Source organism: Megascapheus bottae, chromosome 10, assembly GCF_031878675.1.
Source record: "Megascapheus bottae isolate mThoBot1 chromosome 10, mThoBot2.hap1, whole genome shotgun sequence".
In the NCBI taxonomy this organism is placed as follows: Eukaryota; Metazoa; Chordata; class Mammalia; order Rodentia; family Geomyidae; genus Megascapheus; species Megascapheus bottae.
In genome coordinates this window covers 53,861,769-53,880,406 of record NC_143518.1, presented here as the reverse complement: position 1 = coordinate 53,880,406, position 18,638 = coordinate 53,861,769, and the positions used below count along the sequence as shown (strand labels likewise).

At 41.6% G+C, this 18,638-nt stretch overlaps 1 protein-coding gene and 1 long non-coding RNA gene across 2 annotated transcripts in view; one reads left to right on the top strand and one right to left on the bottom strand.

The window, feature by feature from the left end:
- Window positions 1–18,638, bottom strand: part of LOC150058453 (uncharacterized) — a 61,541-nt gene that overhangs the window by 11,298 nt on the left and 31,605 nt on the right. The gene's annotated exons all lie outside the window — the stretch shown is intronic.
- Window positions 5,482–18,638, top strand: part of Cr2 (complement C3d receptor 2) — a 35,232-nt gene continuing 22,075 nt past the window's right edge. The window contains exons 1-8 of the mRNA XM_090341292.1: window positions 5,482–5,539; window positions 10,839–11,018; window positions 12,536–12,635; window positions 13,513–13,598; window positions 14,130–14,528; window positions 17,406–17,582; window positions 17,665–17,767; window positions 18,342–18,427. Of these exons, the coding sequence (XP_090197418.1) occupies window positions 5,482–5,539; window positions 10,839–11,018; window positions 12,536–12,635; window positions 13,513–13,598; window positions 14,130–14,528; window positions 17,406–17,582; window positions 17,665–17,767; window positions 18,342–18,427 (1,189 nt within the window). The remainder of the gene's footprint in view (window positions 5,540–10,838; window positions 11,019–12,535; window positions 12,636–13,512; window positions 13,599–14,129; window positions 14,529–17,405; window positions 17,583–17,664; window positions 17,768–18,341; window positions 18,428–18,638) is intronic.

Sequence of the window (18,638 nt, the reverse complement as noted above, 5' to 3'; positions counted from 1 at the left end):
AATCTCTTTCAGTTCACCTAAAGCTAAGAAGATTCGACATTCACCATCATAACAGACAGAACTTTAGGATAAATCTCAGACAGGGAGACATTGTGCTAGGGACTTTAGGATTTGCTCAGATAACAAACTGATCCGGTTCTTCTTGATCCATCCTCACTAACAGCCTCTTGCACATTTTTAATTATGACTTTTATTTTCACCCTTTCTTTTATCATTATTAATTGGCCCACTTTTTCTGTAGTAACATTTTCTTTTTTTATTGTCGAGATAATATATAGAGAGGTTACTATTACATTTGTCAGGTAGTAGGTGCATTACTTATTGCACACTGATACCTCTTCTCATGTTTTTGTTCCCATTTCCCTCCCACCCCATCCCAATCATCTTCTTTTTGCCCCTTCCCTTTACTATTTCAAATAAACAAATAAACATATATACAATATACCAGGTAACAAAGTCAGATACTGTAACAATATGAGATTAACCAAAGGGCAACCAAAGAGAAGAGAAATAACATAGTACATTAAGAACAACAATTACACAAGATAAACCTCTTTGTTTCCATATCCTAGAGATCCTTTCATTTAGCCTCATCCTATATGGCCTTGTATACCTAGGTTTTGAGCTATTGTAATCCTCTGCTAGGGGAGGCCTAGATGTGTACTAATTATTACAAATGAGGGAAACCATTGAGCCTATGTTCTTTTGGGTCTGGCTTCCTTCACTTAATATGATTTTTCCCAAGTCTTTCCATTTCCTTACAAATGGGGCGATGTCATTCTTTCTGACAGCAGCATAGAATTCCATTGTGTATAAGTACCACATCTTCTTGATCCAATCATCTACTGAGGGGTATCTAGGTTGGCTCCATATCTTTGCTATGGTAAATAATGCTGCAATGAACATCATTGTGTTAGTGGCTTTAGTATGGCCTTGTTTCTGGACATTTGCATAAATGCCCAGGAGTGGAATTGATGGAGCTCTATGTTTAGTCTTTTGAGGACTCCCCATATACAGTAACATTTTCTGACTTAAGACATTTTAATTCAACAATGGATGTAACCAGTATTTATATACTTACTAACATCTATGTGACATATTTCATACATTATCATCTTTTAAGTTTTCTAAAACCTTGGATTTGAAAGTAGTTTGCCACGTGTTGGTGGCTCACACCTGCCATCCAAGACACTTATGAGGCTGAGATCTGAGGATCACAGTCTTTAGGCCGGCGTGGGCGGGAATATTTGTGAGGGTCTTATCTCCAATTAATCACCAAAAAGCTGAAGTAGAGCTGTGGCTCAAGTAGTAGAGTGCTAACTTAGAGCAGGAAAGAAAAACAAAGCTTTATTGAGCTACCATTTATACACACTATATAATTCACCCACTTAAGGCTCACAATTCAAATTGTTTTCTCGTGCTCCGTCCTTCATGCTTCATCCATTGTTCTATAAATCTCTCCTATGAACTCTCACATACGTGGAGTCCTGTAACGTGTGAAGTTGTGTAATTGGCTTCTTCTCCATCACATAATGCTTTCAAGATTCATCCAAGTTATAACACCCATTAGTAGTTGATTCCTTTTTATAGCAAAAAAAAATTTTGCTATATAACTATCCTGCACTGTATCCGCCTACTCACAAGTGAATTACTATTTGGGTTGGTTTCTTTTCCTTTAAGCTATTATACATTCTCCTGCTGTAAACATTCATAGACAAATACAGAGGAATGGATTGCTGAGTTTAATGAAGGACTGCCAGATGGTTTTCCAAAGTTCCTATACGATTTTACATTTCTACCTATAATGTCCCATGGTAATGATTTTGCCAGATCCTCACCAACACTTTTTTTGTTGTTTACTTGCTTATTTTGCCAGTCTAGGACTTGAACTCCAGGCTTGGACACTGCCCCAAGCCCCTTTTTTGTTTAAGGCTAGTACTCTACCATTTCAGCAATAATAACACTTCCAGCTTTGATTAATTGGAGATAAGAGTCTCAAGGATTTGAAACAGGGAAGGGGAGGTGAAAGTAAGATGATTGGGAAGGGGTAGGAAGAGGAAAAAAGGAATGAAATCATGGAAAGGGGTATCAATGTTCAAGAAATAATATACCCACTACCCGATGAATGTAACTATAACCCCACTATACCCTCTATAATCCGACAATAACATACAATTTAAAAAAGAAAGTCTGATGGCCTTACCTGCCCTGGTTGGCTTTGAACCACGATCCTGAGATCTCAGCTTCCTGAGTAGGTAGGACTGCAGGTATGAGCCACTACCAGAGCCTGGCTTCACCAACACTTCCTATCATATGATTTTTAAAATCATAGCCATCTAGTGAGTCTGGTGGCCCAGAAATTTGTAAGAATGCAAGTTCAAATTCTTTCCTACCACCCTAAAAAAAAGATACTGCCCTTTCCCCTTTCTATTTTATTTTTTCCTAATCGTTCACTTCTATGGCTATATGTACTTATAAGGACATCTAAGCAGATAGGTATACACAGACATAGACGCAAATGCACATATATACAATCCAGAATTTGGAGCTGTTTTCAGTAGACTGAAGAAAGCTCTTAATTGTGACAAAGCTGAATTCATTAGTATTTTCCTTTTTTCTTACATTTTTTAAATCAATGTCTTTATGCTTTTTTTTCTCTCATTTTTATGTGTCTTGTAAGAAGCACTCCTTTATCCTATGGACACAAAAACGTATTCATGCATAGTTTCTTCTGAATGTTTTAATGTGTTGCCTTCCATATTTAATCCCATATTTATTAGGCTTGAGAGGTTGCAAGCTAGATTCATTCTCTCTCTATGGGTAGCAATTTTCTCCATGGTATTTGTTTAACAGTCCAGTTTTTCGCCAGTGACATTCAGGGATGGCTCATGGCACATATCTACTTAGTATAAGCTCCTTTCTCTTTCTCCCATTAGTTTTGTGGGGTTTTGTCTACTTACTGATAACAACACACTGCCCTCAATAGCAAGAATTTACTGTAGATAGCCAATAGAACCAATGTCAACTGGTTCTTGTTCTTTTACTCTCACTGACATATTTCAAAAGAACATTTTCAGATACCTTGAAGAATGTCAATGTCTATCATTCTTCCTAATGTTTTGTTTTCCAGTCCTGGGGCTTGAACTCAGGGACTCGGCATTGTCCTTGTTTTGTTTTGTTTTTTTAAATTTTTGTTTTGTTTTGTTTTGTTTTCCTCCCAAGGCTAGCACTCTACCACTTGAGTCACAGCACCACTTCTGGCTTTTTTCTGTGCATGTGGACCAAGGAATTGAACCCAGGGTCTCATGCATGCTAGGCAAGCACTCTACACTAGGCCACACTCCTGCGCCCCTCCTTATTTTTTAAGTGTTGTATAAGATGATACCCCAACCCCCATTCTCATCATGGAGTTCTTGTATTCATTTATTCAAAAACTACTATTTGTTAGAGGCAAAGCACCTGCCTAATAAGTGTAAAGGCTTGAGTTTAAACTCCATTACTTCAAAAACACCCAAAATGGTATACATTATTGGGCAATTCATTTGCTAGACAGAGGTGGTTTGTGCCTGTAATCCTAGTTAGTTGGGGGGGGGTGAGATCTGGAGGATATTGATTTGAAGCCAGCCAGGCAGAAAAGTCTAAAAGTCTCTGTGTCCAACTAACTAGCACAAAGTCAGGCTGGGGACATGGCTCAAGTGATAGGCCCCAGCCAGAAGCAAGCAAGCCAAGCAAAAGTGTGAGACTGAGTTAAAAATCACAGTATTGTCATGTACACACAAAAAATTCTGTTGTCTACCACAAAAGCAGCATTTTTGGAGCTAAGAGATTTGGTCACAGAAAAACTAAGTCATACACTCCTACCTTGATGGGTCTTACATTGCAGAGAAACAAAACAAACAAGGTCATTATAAAACATACAGTGTGTTCAGTAGGGAGCTCAGCTTGAAACAACAAGGAGGAGGAAGAGGAGATGGAGGAGCAAGAGCAGCAGCAGAAGCAACAGCGGGAGCAGGAGCTAGCGGAGGACAGTTATACCAAAGAAGTCAATATGGATGGGGGGAAAAACATGAAATTTGAGGAAGATAGAAAAGGTCTCACTGAGTCTGTCTCTGAATGAAGACTAGAAAAAGTTAACTACTTATAGGAGGGAAAAACTGGTAGGGGGGGAGGGGTGACATTGTCCCAAACAAAAATGTACTCTTTACCCAACTTATATAACTGTAACCTCTCTGTACATCACATTTATACAAAATTTTTAAATCAAGCATCTTAATAGTTTTAGAGTAGATACCTGTAAAAATACTTATGAATTACAAAAGGAAGACTAGTAACTTTATGCTATAGAAACCTCGCAGACAACCCCCTAAATGATGGAAATTACCACCACCAGTAATAGGCCCAATCAACTATATGAAGATCTACCATCACTTCTCTGGCATTTCTGTCCAAGAGGCAGAACCCGACCTCATCATGAAGAAATGACAAACTCAGATTGAGTGGTGGCAGTAGCCAGCATCCCGGAGGGTCCCTAATAAATTCACAACATACAGCAATCTCTTCTCACTCACAGATTTATTACTTTGGTCAATAAATTGTAATACATTTAAAAATCAAAAGAAATTTCAACCACAAAAGGCTTTAAATTCCTGTGCATGCGTTACACAGCTCAGTGGACAGGAAACTCTCAGTCCCATGTGACATTTCCGTGTGATCTGCTGAGTGTTTACAGCCCTTAAAAGCCAGAGTAAAACTTAATGCACTTAATGTAAGTGATGAAATGAGAAGTTTAGCTCTGTTGGAAAGTAGTATGGTTTTAGGCTATTGTAAACTGAATGCTGCTGTTAGCTCACACCTAGCTACTCAGGATGCTGAGATCTGAAAAGGTTCCTGGTTTGAAGCCAGCCAGGACAGGCAAGTCCAGTGAGACTCTTATTTCCAATTAACCACCAAAAAAACCGAGAAATGGAGCTGTGTGGCTCAAGTGATAGGGTGCCACCTGAGTGAAATGCTCAGTAAAGGCACACACAAAAATGAGTAAACAATACATACATACATACATACATACATACATACATACATACATACATACATACATACATACTAAACAAACACCACAGGATAGAACAGCACAGATACCAGCACTGCAGATGTGTAGATTAGCTAGGGTGGAATGTGTGTGTGTCACTTCTAGAAAGACAGGAGGGAGGAAATGACTGGACTGGCTTGATGGACCACAGCCCTGGGCTCCAGGTCTCCCTCCCAGGGCCGGGTCTGGGGCAGTCCCTCCCCATCTGTCTCCACCCCCACCTGGCCCTCCCGCCCCCAGGCCCTCAGCTGCCAGACAGGACTTAAGCTGGCGCCCTCCCCTGGAGGGCAGACGCCCGCCTCCCCTGCCCTGCGCTCCGGGAGCTGCAGGAAGCTCTCCTCGGGGTGGTCTCCGCTGCGTCCCGGCGGCTGGCTGGCTGGCGCTGCCGCCCTGGTATGGGCGCCACCGCTCTGCTCTGGGTTTCCTTGAGTCTCTTCGCGCCAGGGGTGCTCGGTGAGCTGGGATGGGGAATGGTGGCCGGGTGGGGGCCTCTTTGCACGTGCTATGCCAAGCAGAAAGTAGGAAGGAGGGAAGTGCAGGCAGTGCTGCTAGTTTGGGGGATCCCTTCTCTGCAGCCTCCCGAAGCCTGGGCCACAGGAGCCGGGGGAGCATCCCCCCCCACCCCCGCCACTACCAAGCACCTCACCTGCCCCCTGGATGTCGCAGGTATCCAGAGAAAATGGCCCAGGGTGGGTTTGGTTTGGTTTTTTAACAGCCTCTGCCCAGCTCGCATCAGAAATCTACCCAGACCCAGCACCTGCCTGCGTGTATTTGCGCGCGCCAGGACCCTAGCGCACACAGGTAGCGCGGTGCACGCCTATCTCCCATCTCTGCTCCTGCCCAGCAGAGCCTGGGCTCCTTTCCCTGAGCAGTAAACCTCTGGTTCTCCAGCATGGGTCTCAAGGGCTTTGTAGTCTTTAGGTATGATAAAAAGTGGAGACATGGATTAGAACCATGATTTTTCTTCTTGTTATTTATCTCCATGGTGGGGGACGGGGTGCTACCACAAGATCTTGCTCCGTGTGTATTGCAATGGTTTTTAGTTTTGTTTATCCAATTTGGTTTGGTTTTAAAGTAGCAATGTATTTGGATTGGAAACTCTTTGGCTAATTGGTGTCTATTATGTGTGCCTCAGGGCATATTGCTGCATGCACACCTCAGTAACTGGGTGACTTTTGGCAAGTCATTTAGTGCCCTGATCCTCAGTTTCTTCATCTTGAAATCAGCCACAAGCTGATCTGTTATGTCACAGGGTAGCTCAGAAGTCTGATGAAGTCAGGCAAATGTTACAACTGCACATCGATAGCAAGTGTGTGCTGTTTTGAGCAGCCAGCATTTAAACCCCTTCCTGCTGGTTCAGGTGTCCGTAATAATGCATGGTCCGCTCTGTGCCCACATTCTCTTTGCTTTTCTGATATTTCACCACCTCCTGACCCTTAATGGAACAGTTTCCAAAATCACTGTCTTCACTGGGTGCCAGTAGCTCTCACGTTTGATCCTAGCTACTCAGTTCCAAGCCAGCCTGGACAGAAAAAGTCCTGTGAGAATCTTATCTCCAATTAACCACTCAAAACCTGGAAATAGGGCTGGGAGCATTACCTAGTGGGAGAGTGCCTGTCTAGCATGCACAAAGCCCTGGATTCTATTCCTGGGTACCACATACACAGAAAAAGCCAGAAGCGGTGCTTTGGCTTAAGCAGTAGAGTGCTAGCCTTGATAAAGCCCAAGGACAGTGCCCAGGCCCTGAGTTCAAGCCCCAGGACTGGCAAAAAAGAAAAAGAAAGAAAAAGAAAAAAAACTGGAAATGCACTGTGGCTCAAGTGGTAGAGCAATAGCCTTGAGCACAAAGAGGCTCAGGGACAGTGCCCAGGCCCAGAGTTCAAACCTCACAACTGACCAAAAAGAAAAAACTCACTGTCTCATCTCACCTTTCTTCCTGTTATCTCTATGAGAGCAAGTGTACAGCCACAAGCATCCTCAATACCTGCATGCTGTACAAGATCAAACCCTACCTCTCATTTCTCAACCATTGCTGTCTACAGTTCAGAAGGATATCATCAATGGAAAAGCAAATTCTTCGCCTCCCCAACCCCTCCAAGCAAGACCCCCCATCCAGGTCCCCTAACAGGAGAGAGGTGGGCCTTTTTCTCCCTTTCTTGCTCCTAGGTCTTATTAAGTAGCCCAGAGTGGCTTGTACTTGAGGTCGTCCCCTCTCAGCCTCCTGAGTGCACACGTGTGTGTATCATGTCCAGCTAATAAAATAGCATTCTCATACCAGGGTTGGAATCCTAAGCAATCCAATTATCCATGCACAAATTATCATTCTGCCTCCAATCTTGTTAAAATCTATCTACCTACCTACCTACCTAAATATGTATGCTACATATATACATATCCATTTTCCATTCCCCGACTTTAAAAATCGTAAGTAGGCTCTTGAACGTTAGTAGGCAAAAATTTCTACTCCGATGCCCTTGTGACGGCCTCGCATGCCTGTGCCCAGGCTCTCATCAGAAGCAGACTACTTCTTCCTTCATAAAAGTTTCCATTCTCATCTTCCAAAACAGGAGACTCTGAACTTTTTCTCCACAGGTATCTACTTATTCTTAGTTTTTAATCACTGTATATTTAAATATCAGTGGGTATTAAGGCTTAATCCTTTCATTTTCTGTCTTGGGTATTAAGACAACCCTTTCATTTTCTCTCTGTCTTCTCATGTATTGGGCTGGGAGTGTGGCAGAGTGGTAGTAGAGTGCTTGCCTAGCATGCACAAATCTCTTGGCTTAATTCCTCAGTACCACATTCACAGAAGAAAACCAGAAGTGGCACTGTGGCTCAAGTGGTAAAGCACCAGCCTTGAGCAAAAGGAGCTCAGGGACAGTGCCCAGGCCCTGAGTTCAAGCCCCAGGACTGGCAAAAATAAATCTCATGATTAAGTGTATATAACCATTTTATATATGATTATATATGGGAATGTATATGGGCACACACACACTCATGTATCCTTCACGCATTTCAGATGATCTAAGCCATTCCAGGTAAAGCTTCTTACATCAAAATAATGAGGTAACTATATCCCTATTCTCTAGAAACTGCTTTGCCTACTTTTAAATGATGTTTAAAATGGTTTAAAATGTATTGTGTACGGGCTGGGAGTTTGGCCTAGTGGTTAAAGTGCTTGCCTAGCATGCACAAAGACCCGGGTTCGATTCCACATACATAGACAAAAGCCGGAAATGGTGCTGAGGTTCAAGTGGTAGAGCTCTAGCCTTGAGAAAGTCCAAGGACAGGGCTCAGGCCTGAGCTCAAGTCCAGGACTGGCCAAAAAAAAAATGTATTGTGTAATGGGGGCTTCTTCCATTTTAGATAAGTTATGATCTACTCTGGTCTTTACTCCTGATTGGAGAATGATGTGGAAAGGGCACAATGGTCCTCGAGACAATTCAGCTAATGTAGCCATTGATATCAGTCTCTAGAATCCTGTCTTGCATCCTGTGATTTGGGAGCAATTTGATTAGAAAGAAGGCCGAGGAGAGGAGAGGAGGGGAGGGGAGGGGAGGGGAGGGGAGAGGAGAGAGAGAGAGAGAGAGAGAGAGAGAGAGAGAGAGAGAGAGAGAGAGAGAGAGAGAGAGAGAGAGACAGAGAGAATATGTCCCCACGTGGTCTCATTAGAGAACAGTCTTTTCCAATGCTCCCTATCCAACAACAAGTGTGACTCTCATCTCTTTTTATTGTGGAATGTTAGCTGTAATGTACCCTGTGCTTTTGCCATTTCTAGATCTTGGGTTTTTCTTAAATGGTACTGGTGTTAATGATTAAGTCTTATGAATTTATATTGTTTTTTCCAGCTTGTAAAAGATAATTTGGTACCGTTCTTATTTGCTTTTGACCATTACAAGTTAAACCACTTGCACAGTATCAAGTCATCAAGTATCAAGTCATAGTATCAGGTCATAGGTCCGATCCTCATGACGACCCTGCAATCTGCAGAGTCTGCTCTTGGGGACATTTGTCGGTGTCAGTGGAGGAAACCAAAGGAGTTAAATAAGCAAATTCATGGACGGGGACCCTACAGTGATAATCAGGTCCTAATGGTGCCCAGTCTTCCATTTATTCTTCACTACAGGCAGGAAGCCACAGAAAGGCAGTGTGGTTGTAACGTGGTAGATGTGTGGGTGTCTTTGGAACAGGCTGTGTTTATTGTTTTTTTTTCCTGTACCTGTCTCTGACTTGTTTGACAGAAGACTTACAAATTTAACATTTAAATATGCTTCTGCTCTGGGAAGGCTTTGCAACTACGTGCATTTCTGTCTAGATGACTATCTGATCTGAAAGGAAAGTGAACTTCTTCTCTCTGGATGTAAATTTCAGAAGTTGAAACTTGAATCCTCTCTCATACCTAGAAAAATGGCTCTTCTGAGAACACCCTTTACATTATTGTGACAGTCTACTGGGATAATTACTGAAGTTTATTAAATGAATATTAAAGGATTACTGGCATCAGAGGTGCATGCCTCTAAACCTAGCCACTCAAAGAAAAGGCTGCGATCTGAGACCTGAGCCTCAAAGCCACCTGGGCAGACAAATCTGAGAGACACTTATCTCCAATTAACTAGCAAAAAAGCCAGAAGTGGAGGTGTGTTAATAGCACCAGTTGTGGGCGAAAAAATTGAATGAAAATATGAGATTCTGAGTTCAAGCTCTAGTACCAGTACACACACACACACACACACACACAATTAATATTAAAGGATAATACATATGCATGATTTAGGGTACATTTTAGTTTCCTGTGCTATCCCCTAAAATTCTTTACCCTAACATGTTTTACTGGTAAGGTTCTAATTTTTACTTATTAAAAAAAGTGGGGATTTTTCTTTTTGCTCCAAACTCAACACATCATATGCATTAATAATGTGGTTTTAAACATGCCAATTATACTTGAATATATCTAGGAAAAATATTAACATCCCCCCCCTCAAAAAAAAACTCAAAACCGGGACAAAAACATGAGAAGGGGTATCAAGATTCAAGAAGTAATATGCCCATTACCTGACAAATGTAACTGAAACCCTCTATACATTATCCTGACAATAAAATACAATTCAAAAAAAAAAATCCAAAACCAAAGCAAAACAGGTATGCTCATCACTGAAGGCCCTCACCATATATGTCTTTTCATTTTCCCCTGACTCTGAACTTACTATGAAAGGCTTACAAAGGAAAAAAATTGGAAGTGGCACTGTAGCTCAAGTAGTAGAGCACTAGACATGAGCAAAAGAAGCTCAGAGATATCCCATGCCCAGAGTTCAGACTCAGGGCCAGAAAAAAGAAGGAGGAGGAGAAGGAAGAGAAGGAGGAGGAGGAGGAGGAGGAGGAGGAGGAGGAGGAGGAGAAGGAGGAGAAGGAAGAGGGAGCTACAACTACCCAAACTCACTTATTTTTTATTTAAAATTTGTAACATGATGGAGTAACCATGGGGTCTTTCCAGGATTTTATGAAAAATTATTTTCTCCAATGCTTCTTCCAAAGTCCATCCTCAAAACCCAATATTGTTAGAACAATTTGTGACAAAGCAGAAGCAGCAGAAAAAACTTAGCCACTATTTACTTTGTACTTCACTTTACACAATATTTTTTTTTGGGTGGTCCTAATGTTGGAACTCAGAGCCTCCTGTTCCAGCACTCTACCTCTTCAGCCATGCTCTCATCCCTTCTCTTCATTTTGATATCCCTATAATCTCTGTCTCTAGGTCAGTGTAAGTTCTTGCCAAGGTACCCCTTTGCTAAGCCTAATATTGGGAGTGAACAGTCTGAGTTTGCTGTTGGCACAACTTGGGAATACAAATGCCTCCCTGGCTTTACCAAGAAGTCATTCTTTATCACCTGCCTAGAGACTTCCAAATGGTCAGAAGCTTCACAGTTCTGTAAACGTGAGTAAATCTTATCATTCTCCACCTCCTGTCCCAAAGTGTCTGTCACTGGGTCTGTACTGGGTAATGTGTTTTTTCCAGATAAAAGACCAGCACACTAATATCTCATGGCAAATAAAGGGTGCTTCAGGATCTCTATTTTTCTACTAATTGGGTTAAAGTCATTACCACTGGCCAACCTTGTCTGTCCTATTATCTTCATGACTTCTTTCTGATCATCTCTTCATGCTGCATATCTTAGGAGGAGGAAAAATAAAAGTAAGTCTAAAACAAGTGAAGTTTCAGCTGAGCACTGGTGGCTTATACCTATAATCCTAACTACTCAGAGGCTGAGATCTGAGGATCACTGTTTAAACCGGCCCAGGCAGGAAAATCCATGAGACTCTTAACTTGAATTAACCACTAAAAAGCCAGAAGTAGAGCTATGGGTCAAGTGGCAGAGTGCTACCCTTGAGCTTTCAAAATAAAGCTCAGTGGCAATGCCCAGGCCCTGTGTTCAAGGCCCTCACAACATACAAAGAGAAAGGGGAGTGAGGTTTACCTCATTCTTACACCGTTCAATTCAAGAAATAGTTCTAAATAACAAGTAGTATGATACATGAAATTAAACAATAGGGCTTTGGAAAAACAAAATAGTTAGTTGGTCAGCTACTACCTTTTAGAAATTTCCTACAATCAGTAGACTGATTTTTAAATACATGCTGTATGTATCATTTATTTTTAGAGGTAACATGGCCTCAGATCATAGAAAAGTAAATAGTTATTTAGGAGCATTAGGGAAATCTAGTTCTGATCAGAGCATGTTTTTATGTATGCAAAAGCTTATAGGTAGGAAGGAATGTGGTATCTTAGGAAAATAAACCAAAAAAAGCAGTGTGGTAGAGTCGACTTGGTGAAGAATAGTGATAATACAAGTGTATTAACTATATAATAGGTCACATATATTTCCCAGAAACAATGGCAAACCATTGTATGTTTTCTGGGTATGATATGATCTCATTTGTGCTTTAAAAAGAGAATGTGTACAGTCTGTGGCAGGTGTACTACTAACACCAGGGAGACTTGAGTATAAAATGTTTAAAATTATATCACTCAATAATCTAATGAGAGACTATAGCAGTACCAGAATATCCAGATTCCTGAAGCTCAGGGGTAGAAGGTGAGTGTCAGAAAGGAAAGGATGATTATAAGGTTGCTTTCGTCCAAAAGATTTGTTAGACAATGCCATCCATGAACAGAAACGTTAAAAAAAAAGAGGAAATGGAGATTCTAAATTATAATCAACCTCAAGTACACTGTACATCCATCTACAGAAACATACACTTTAAAAACCAAGAGGATTCTAAAGTTGACTGATCCATCAAAGGTATGCATTCTATAAATTCAAAAAAGAGTTTGAACCCAGTCAGGTTCATCGATCAGTGAGCAGCATCTAAACTGATTAGAACTGAAATACAAAACACCACATCTTCTGTATTCAAGACCCAAATTCTGTTTTGTTTTGTTTTTCCTCATAGGCAAATCATGTAGGCGTCCCCAAGAGCTGCTCCATGGCTCTGTGCAAATACCCATGGGGACCGAGTTTGGGGCAACCATTACATACTCTTGTAACAAAGGGTGAGTTGGCAGTAGACATCTTCAGGATATATGGAAAGTAGAATATTAGTTCTAACCAGAAACTATCCATTTCTGAGTCAATGCTATCCATCTGAATCCTTAATTCCTACCCTTTAAATAGAGCAAAATATGGTGGTTATCACCCCAGCGTGCTTCAGAAGACAGCTCGAGAAAGTCCCTACAGAGAAAGGAGAGGGAGCTACTCTTCAGTTCTTAGTGTCCTCTGCCATTTGGCTCTAAATTATTGAGTCTTTTATTTATTTATTTATTACCAGTACCTGTTATACTCGATATTCTATTCAGTTAAAAAAAGAACTAGGCTTAGCAGGGCGCCAGTGGCTCACGCCTATAATCCTAGCTACTCAGGGAGCTGAGATCTGAGGATCACCTCTCAAAGCCTTCCCGGGCACAAAAGACTGTGAGACTCTTATCTCCATTAACAGCTAGAAAACTGGAAGCGACCCTGTGGCTCAAGGGGTAGAGCAGTAGCCTTAAGCTGAAGAGCTCAGGAACAGCACCCAGACCCAAGCCCCATGACCTACCCCCCCCTCCCAAAAAAAAAGAACTAGGCTTTTTCTAAAATATAAATGACGTTAGACCTGGTGGCTCACATCTGTAATCCTGGCTACTAAGGAGGCTGAGATTTAAGGATCATGGTAAGATGGATCTAAGGATCCAGGCAAGAAAATCTTATGTGACTCTTCTCCCCCACAAAAAACAGAAAGCAAAAGTATGGAAGAGCATCAGACTTGACTACAAAAGCTAAAGGAAAGTGTGAGGGCCTTAGTTTAAGCTCCAATATTGACACAAAACAAACAAACAAACAAATAAAATGCAAGTACAGCTAAGAGGTGATCACACATTTCTCTGTCCCTAGATATCGACTTCTTGGCGACTCTACTGCTACGTGTATTATCTCAGATGATACTGTAGTCTGGGATAAGAATATGCCAATTTGTGATTGTGAGTAAAATCATTTCTTTGTAGCACTCTATTTAATTCTTCTTGCACACTTCTAGAGGTCACTGGCTATTTGTATCAAAATGAGTCCCTAGAAAGGCCTCACTAGTTGGGCACAATGCAGTGATTTATTTTCCTCTGTGACTCCTAATCTTACCACACTTCCCTTTAGTTTCTCATCCTGTGATAAGATAGTAACTCCATAATGAATAAATTCCTAATTCTAAAAATAGACCATGAGATCATACACTGCAAATCTAATTACCATACAAAAAGTAAATCTGACTCACCGTCTCTGGTAGCCATTCTCCTGTCTACTGGTTGGGGCCTAGTGACCAGCTTATTCACAGCCTCTTGAGGTTTCATCCTTCAGAGTTCCATGTATTTTCCTCACCTTGAACACTTTCCATGTAGAATGATCTTTTAGCTCAGGATGCAGAAGTTTGACAAAATTGATCAATGGTAACCTGAGCTGAAGACTCAGAAATCGTAACATCTAAATGCCTTCTCTTTTCCCACCTGCCCCTACCTAAGCTATTCTGTGCGAGCCGCCCCAGTCCATCTCCAACGGGTCCTTCTCCAGCAGCAGTAGAGAAATCTTTCCCTTTGGAAGCGTGGTAACTTATCATTGCCACGTTGGACGGAATGGGAAGAAGCTGTTTGACCTGGTGGGTGAGAGGTCAATATATTGCACCAGCAAAGACAATCAAGTTGGCATCTGGAGCAGCCCACCCCCAAAGTGTATTGATTTAGTCAAGTGCCCAGTGCCAGAAATTGAAAATGGACATATGGAATCTGGATTTAGACGGTCATTTTTCTTAAATGATTCAGTGATGCTTGCCTGCAAGCCTGGCTATACTATGAAAGGCAGCAACATTGCATGGTGCCAACCCAACAGCAAATGGAACCCACCACTGCCAACTTGCTTCAAGGGTAAGTTGAGCTGATACTCTGGGTTTCTTAAAATAAAATTAGGCTTTGGGCAGAGAAGAGACATGGTGCTGCTAGGAAGAGTAGGATAAAGAAAGCTGTGGATGGCTGGATGTCGTGGATAACAGAGTTGACAAAGAATTTGAGACGCATTATCTAAATGTTGAAGAGATAGGAAATTTTATTATATTCTGGAACAGTATTATATCTGTGTTATTGTAGGGGAATTTTTTTTATATAGCTGTCAACTTGAAGTCTCAAAAATGTAAGATATAAAACTACTAGGACAAAAATGTAGGTAAAGTGTTTCAGGTCATTGGAATCAGTAAAAATGGACAAATAGGGGTACATCAAATTAAAAGGCTTCCACAGGGGCCAGGCACTGTGATGCACATGTGTAAGCCTAGCTATGTGTGGGAGGAAGAGAGGGGGCAATTGTGGTTTGAGGCTAGCCCAGTCTAAATAGCTAGTGAAACCCTATCTCAAGCAAGCTAAATGTGATGACACACGCCTGTCATTGCAGACAGAGTAAAGGACTGGTTGTGAATAAAAGTGTTGAGACCTTACTGCAAAAAATACAAAAGCAAAAAGAGATGGGAGATGGCTCATGACTCCAGTTGAAGGGCACTTCCCTAATAAATATGAGGTCCTAAGTTCTGCACAGCAAAAGAAATGACAGGATAAAGAGAAAATGGAGTGAAATATCTGCAAGCTATACATACAACAAAGGGTTACTATCCAGAAAATATAAGGAACTCAAATAACTCAGTAGCAAAGAAACCCAAATAACCTAATTAAAAGAAAAAAAAAGAAAAGAAAACGTACAAATAGAAAGACAAGGAAATGGCCAAGAGCTATCTTAAAAATTCTTGACACTGAGGACCATGAGGAAAAAGCAATCAAAAGCATCAGAAGATCTTTTGGCCCACTTCGAATGCCTACAATCAAAAAGACAAAGTATGGCAAAGGCAACTGAGGACACGGAGTGGAGAGAATCGTACCCACTGCTGGCGACCCTGTAAACTGGTGCAGATGCTATGAATGACAGGATGAGGCTCCTCAGAAAGTTGAACTTCAAGAGAGCCGCTCCATGACCTGGCTAAACCACTTCTGGATAGATGCCAAAGGAAATGTAATCAGTATGCTATAGAGATCACAGCACTCTGCATGTTCACTGAAGCACTGTTCACCATAGCCATGAAAGACAAAGAACCCAAGTGTCTATCAGCTGAGGAATGGATAAGGACAGTGCCATGCATACACACAATGGGATAGCAGGCAGCCATGAAAAGGAATGGAAGGCCAGCGTTTACTACAGCATGCATGCAGCTGGAGATCATAGTATTAAGGGAAATGAGGCAGGCACAGAAAGGCAAATAGCATGCATTATATCTCGTATGTAAAAATCTGAAAAAAAGTTGGTTTCATAGAAGAACAGAAGCTGGGGAGAGCAGTAGAAAAGGGGAGCTTGATGAACAAGCATTAAGTTATAGTCAGATTGACAAAATAAGTTCTGATACTGTTCTGCACAATAGCACAGCTATGGTTAATGGTAACGAATCTGTGTATTTCAAAAAGGCTAGGAGAGATGAGTGCTGGTGGCTCATACCTGTAATGCTAGCTACTCAGGAGGCTGTGATCTGAGGATCATGGTTCAAAGCCAGCCTAGAGAGGAAAGGCTATGAGACCCTTATCTCCAATTAACCACCAGAAAACTGGAAATGGTGGAACTGTGGCTCAAAGTGCTACAGCAGTAGCCTTGAGCAAAAAAGCTCAGAGACAGTGCCCTGGAGTTCAAGCCCCATTACCAACAACAACAAAAATAAAGGCAAGAAAAAAAATAGCTCTTACAACAGAGACATAATAGAAGTTTGAGAAGACAGATGAAATTACCCTAATTAGAACATGACTCAATATATTTGTGTCTGTAGAGCACTAAGTATGACATAGGATGTATAAAGTTTACATCCACTAGAAAAGGTAAAAAGTATCAAATTGTACCAAAGCCAGTAACTAGATATTTTATATAAAAATGACTCAACTATCTAAATGAGGAAATAATAAACTCTCAATCCTACATGTCAATGGGGAAAACTGAAATAAGAATTTGATGCAAAACATTTTACAATTTTTCCTATCAAAGAAAATCCAATCTTTATGGAAGAAGGCAAGTAATCAGATGGAACCCATGCCTGCCATTTACCCCCTTCTCTCCCCTTATTGTACATTTTCTGACTTTCTAAAAATCTGGCAATACTGGGAACGCCTTTCACAAGGCTCAGAAATCTCTTCCAGTTTGTTTGGGGAGCAGAAAGGTAAAGATAGATTTGGATGGGGAAGATGTATTACAAAAGTTTGGTTCCAGCCTGGCATGGTGGATCACACCTGTAATCCTAGCTACTCAGGAGGCTGAGATCTGAGGGTCACAGTTCAAAGCCAGCCCGGGCACTAAAGACTGTGAAACTCTTATCTCCAATTAACCACTAGGAAACTAGAAGTGGGGCGCTGTGGCTCAAGGGGTAGAGGGGTACCTTTGAGCTGAAGAGCTCAGGCCCCAAATTCAAGCCTCACAACCAACAAAAACACAAAACAACAAACAAACAAAAAAAAGCTTGGTTCCCTTGACTACGCTATTATTGGAAAGATACCTCAGGCCCTTGAGAGGCATAAGATGATTGGCAGGTGTGAGGGTTCCTGACGGAGGAGGGGCAGGGGAAAGGTGGTTTCAGGTTCAGCAGGACTGGACAGCATCATGTACATAAAGCCCCACACAAATGTAGTCATCTCATCCTACCAACACCAAGCTAGTGATGAGTTGTAGAGGCTAATGTTCTCATTTCAGACTTAAAAGGACTCGTCCTGGTCCTGTTCTTTTCTCAGGATGCCTACCGCCTCCACATATCCATCATGGTACTTCTAACACAAAGGATAAGGAGTTCTTTTTGGTTGGACAGGAAGTGTCCTACAGCTGTGCGCCTGGCTATACTCTCATGGGAGCTAACCTTGTACAGTGCACATCCACGGGAACCTGGAGCTCTGCAGCCCCGAGATGTGAAGGTGCCTACCATTCTGTTCCATCTGAAGGAAACTCAACTATTCCCTGCTTCTCCCCGTGCCAGCTTTGTCTTTTCTTTCCTAGTGAAATCATGTGATGCCATTCCTAACCAACTTCTCAATGGCCGTGTGGTGCTCCCCTCCAATTTTCAGCTTGGGGCAGAGATTTCCTTTGTCTGTGACCCAGGGTGAGTGTGAGGATAGAGCTTGAACGACAGCCACCCATAGCTACGCACTGCCAAGTATGAGCTCTAAAAATGATTTGTTTTCTCTCCTTTGCTGAATTTATCCTTTATGACTACGAAGCCAGCCAATTTATCAAATCCTCTTTGCTTTCTCCATGTGCACAGTCAGCCAGACTGGGAATTGTGCTGTCATCATCCGGAAAGACAGAGCTTTGCTTCAGAAGGGAAGGCTTCTGTTATGGAGAGCAAGGGCATGGTTGGGGCTCATTAAGATAATCTTGCCAGTGAAAGTGTGAAACAAGATCCTTGATGTTTTCTTCTCTAGGAACTAAGGCTGTTGGCCTCATTAGTCAAGAGAATGTTGAGATTTGGATGTCACGGGTATAAGAGATAACATTTAAAAAAAAAAAGAATACAACTCCTAGGATTTGTTTTCCCTGTGATTTTACCTAGTCTTAATTCATCGTGTTGCTGAGCAGAGTCACAAGTAACCTTAGACATGTCCCTTCAGCTGAAAAGCCTTTAAAATGTAGATTCGATCAGTAACTGTGATGATTTGATACCCTTGTTGTTTAAGGTTCCACTTAAATGGCACATCTTCTAGTCAGTGTATTCCAGAAGGAGGGACAGTAATCTGGAATCATAAGTTTCCTGTCTGTGAACGTGAGTAGAAAACAAAAAACTCATCAAATACAAATCTTGTCCTCTTGGTTTTTGTGAGTGCTTCCACAAGTGTGTCAACTACAATGCGCCATCCATGTGTGTACTTTGAAGGCGTAGAAGCCATTCTCTTCTGTGTGTTAGAATTCAGATTGAAAGTAATCCATCGGTTGCATAGTACATTGCATATTGTATCATGGATTTCATATACTTA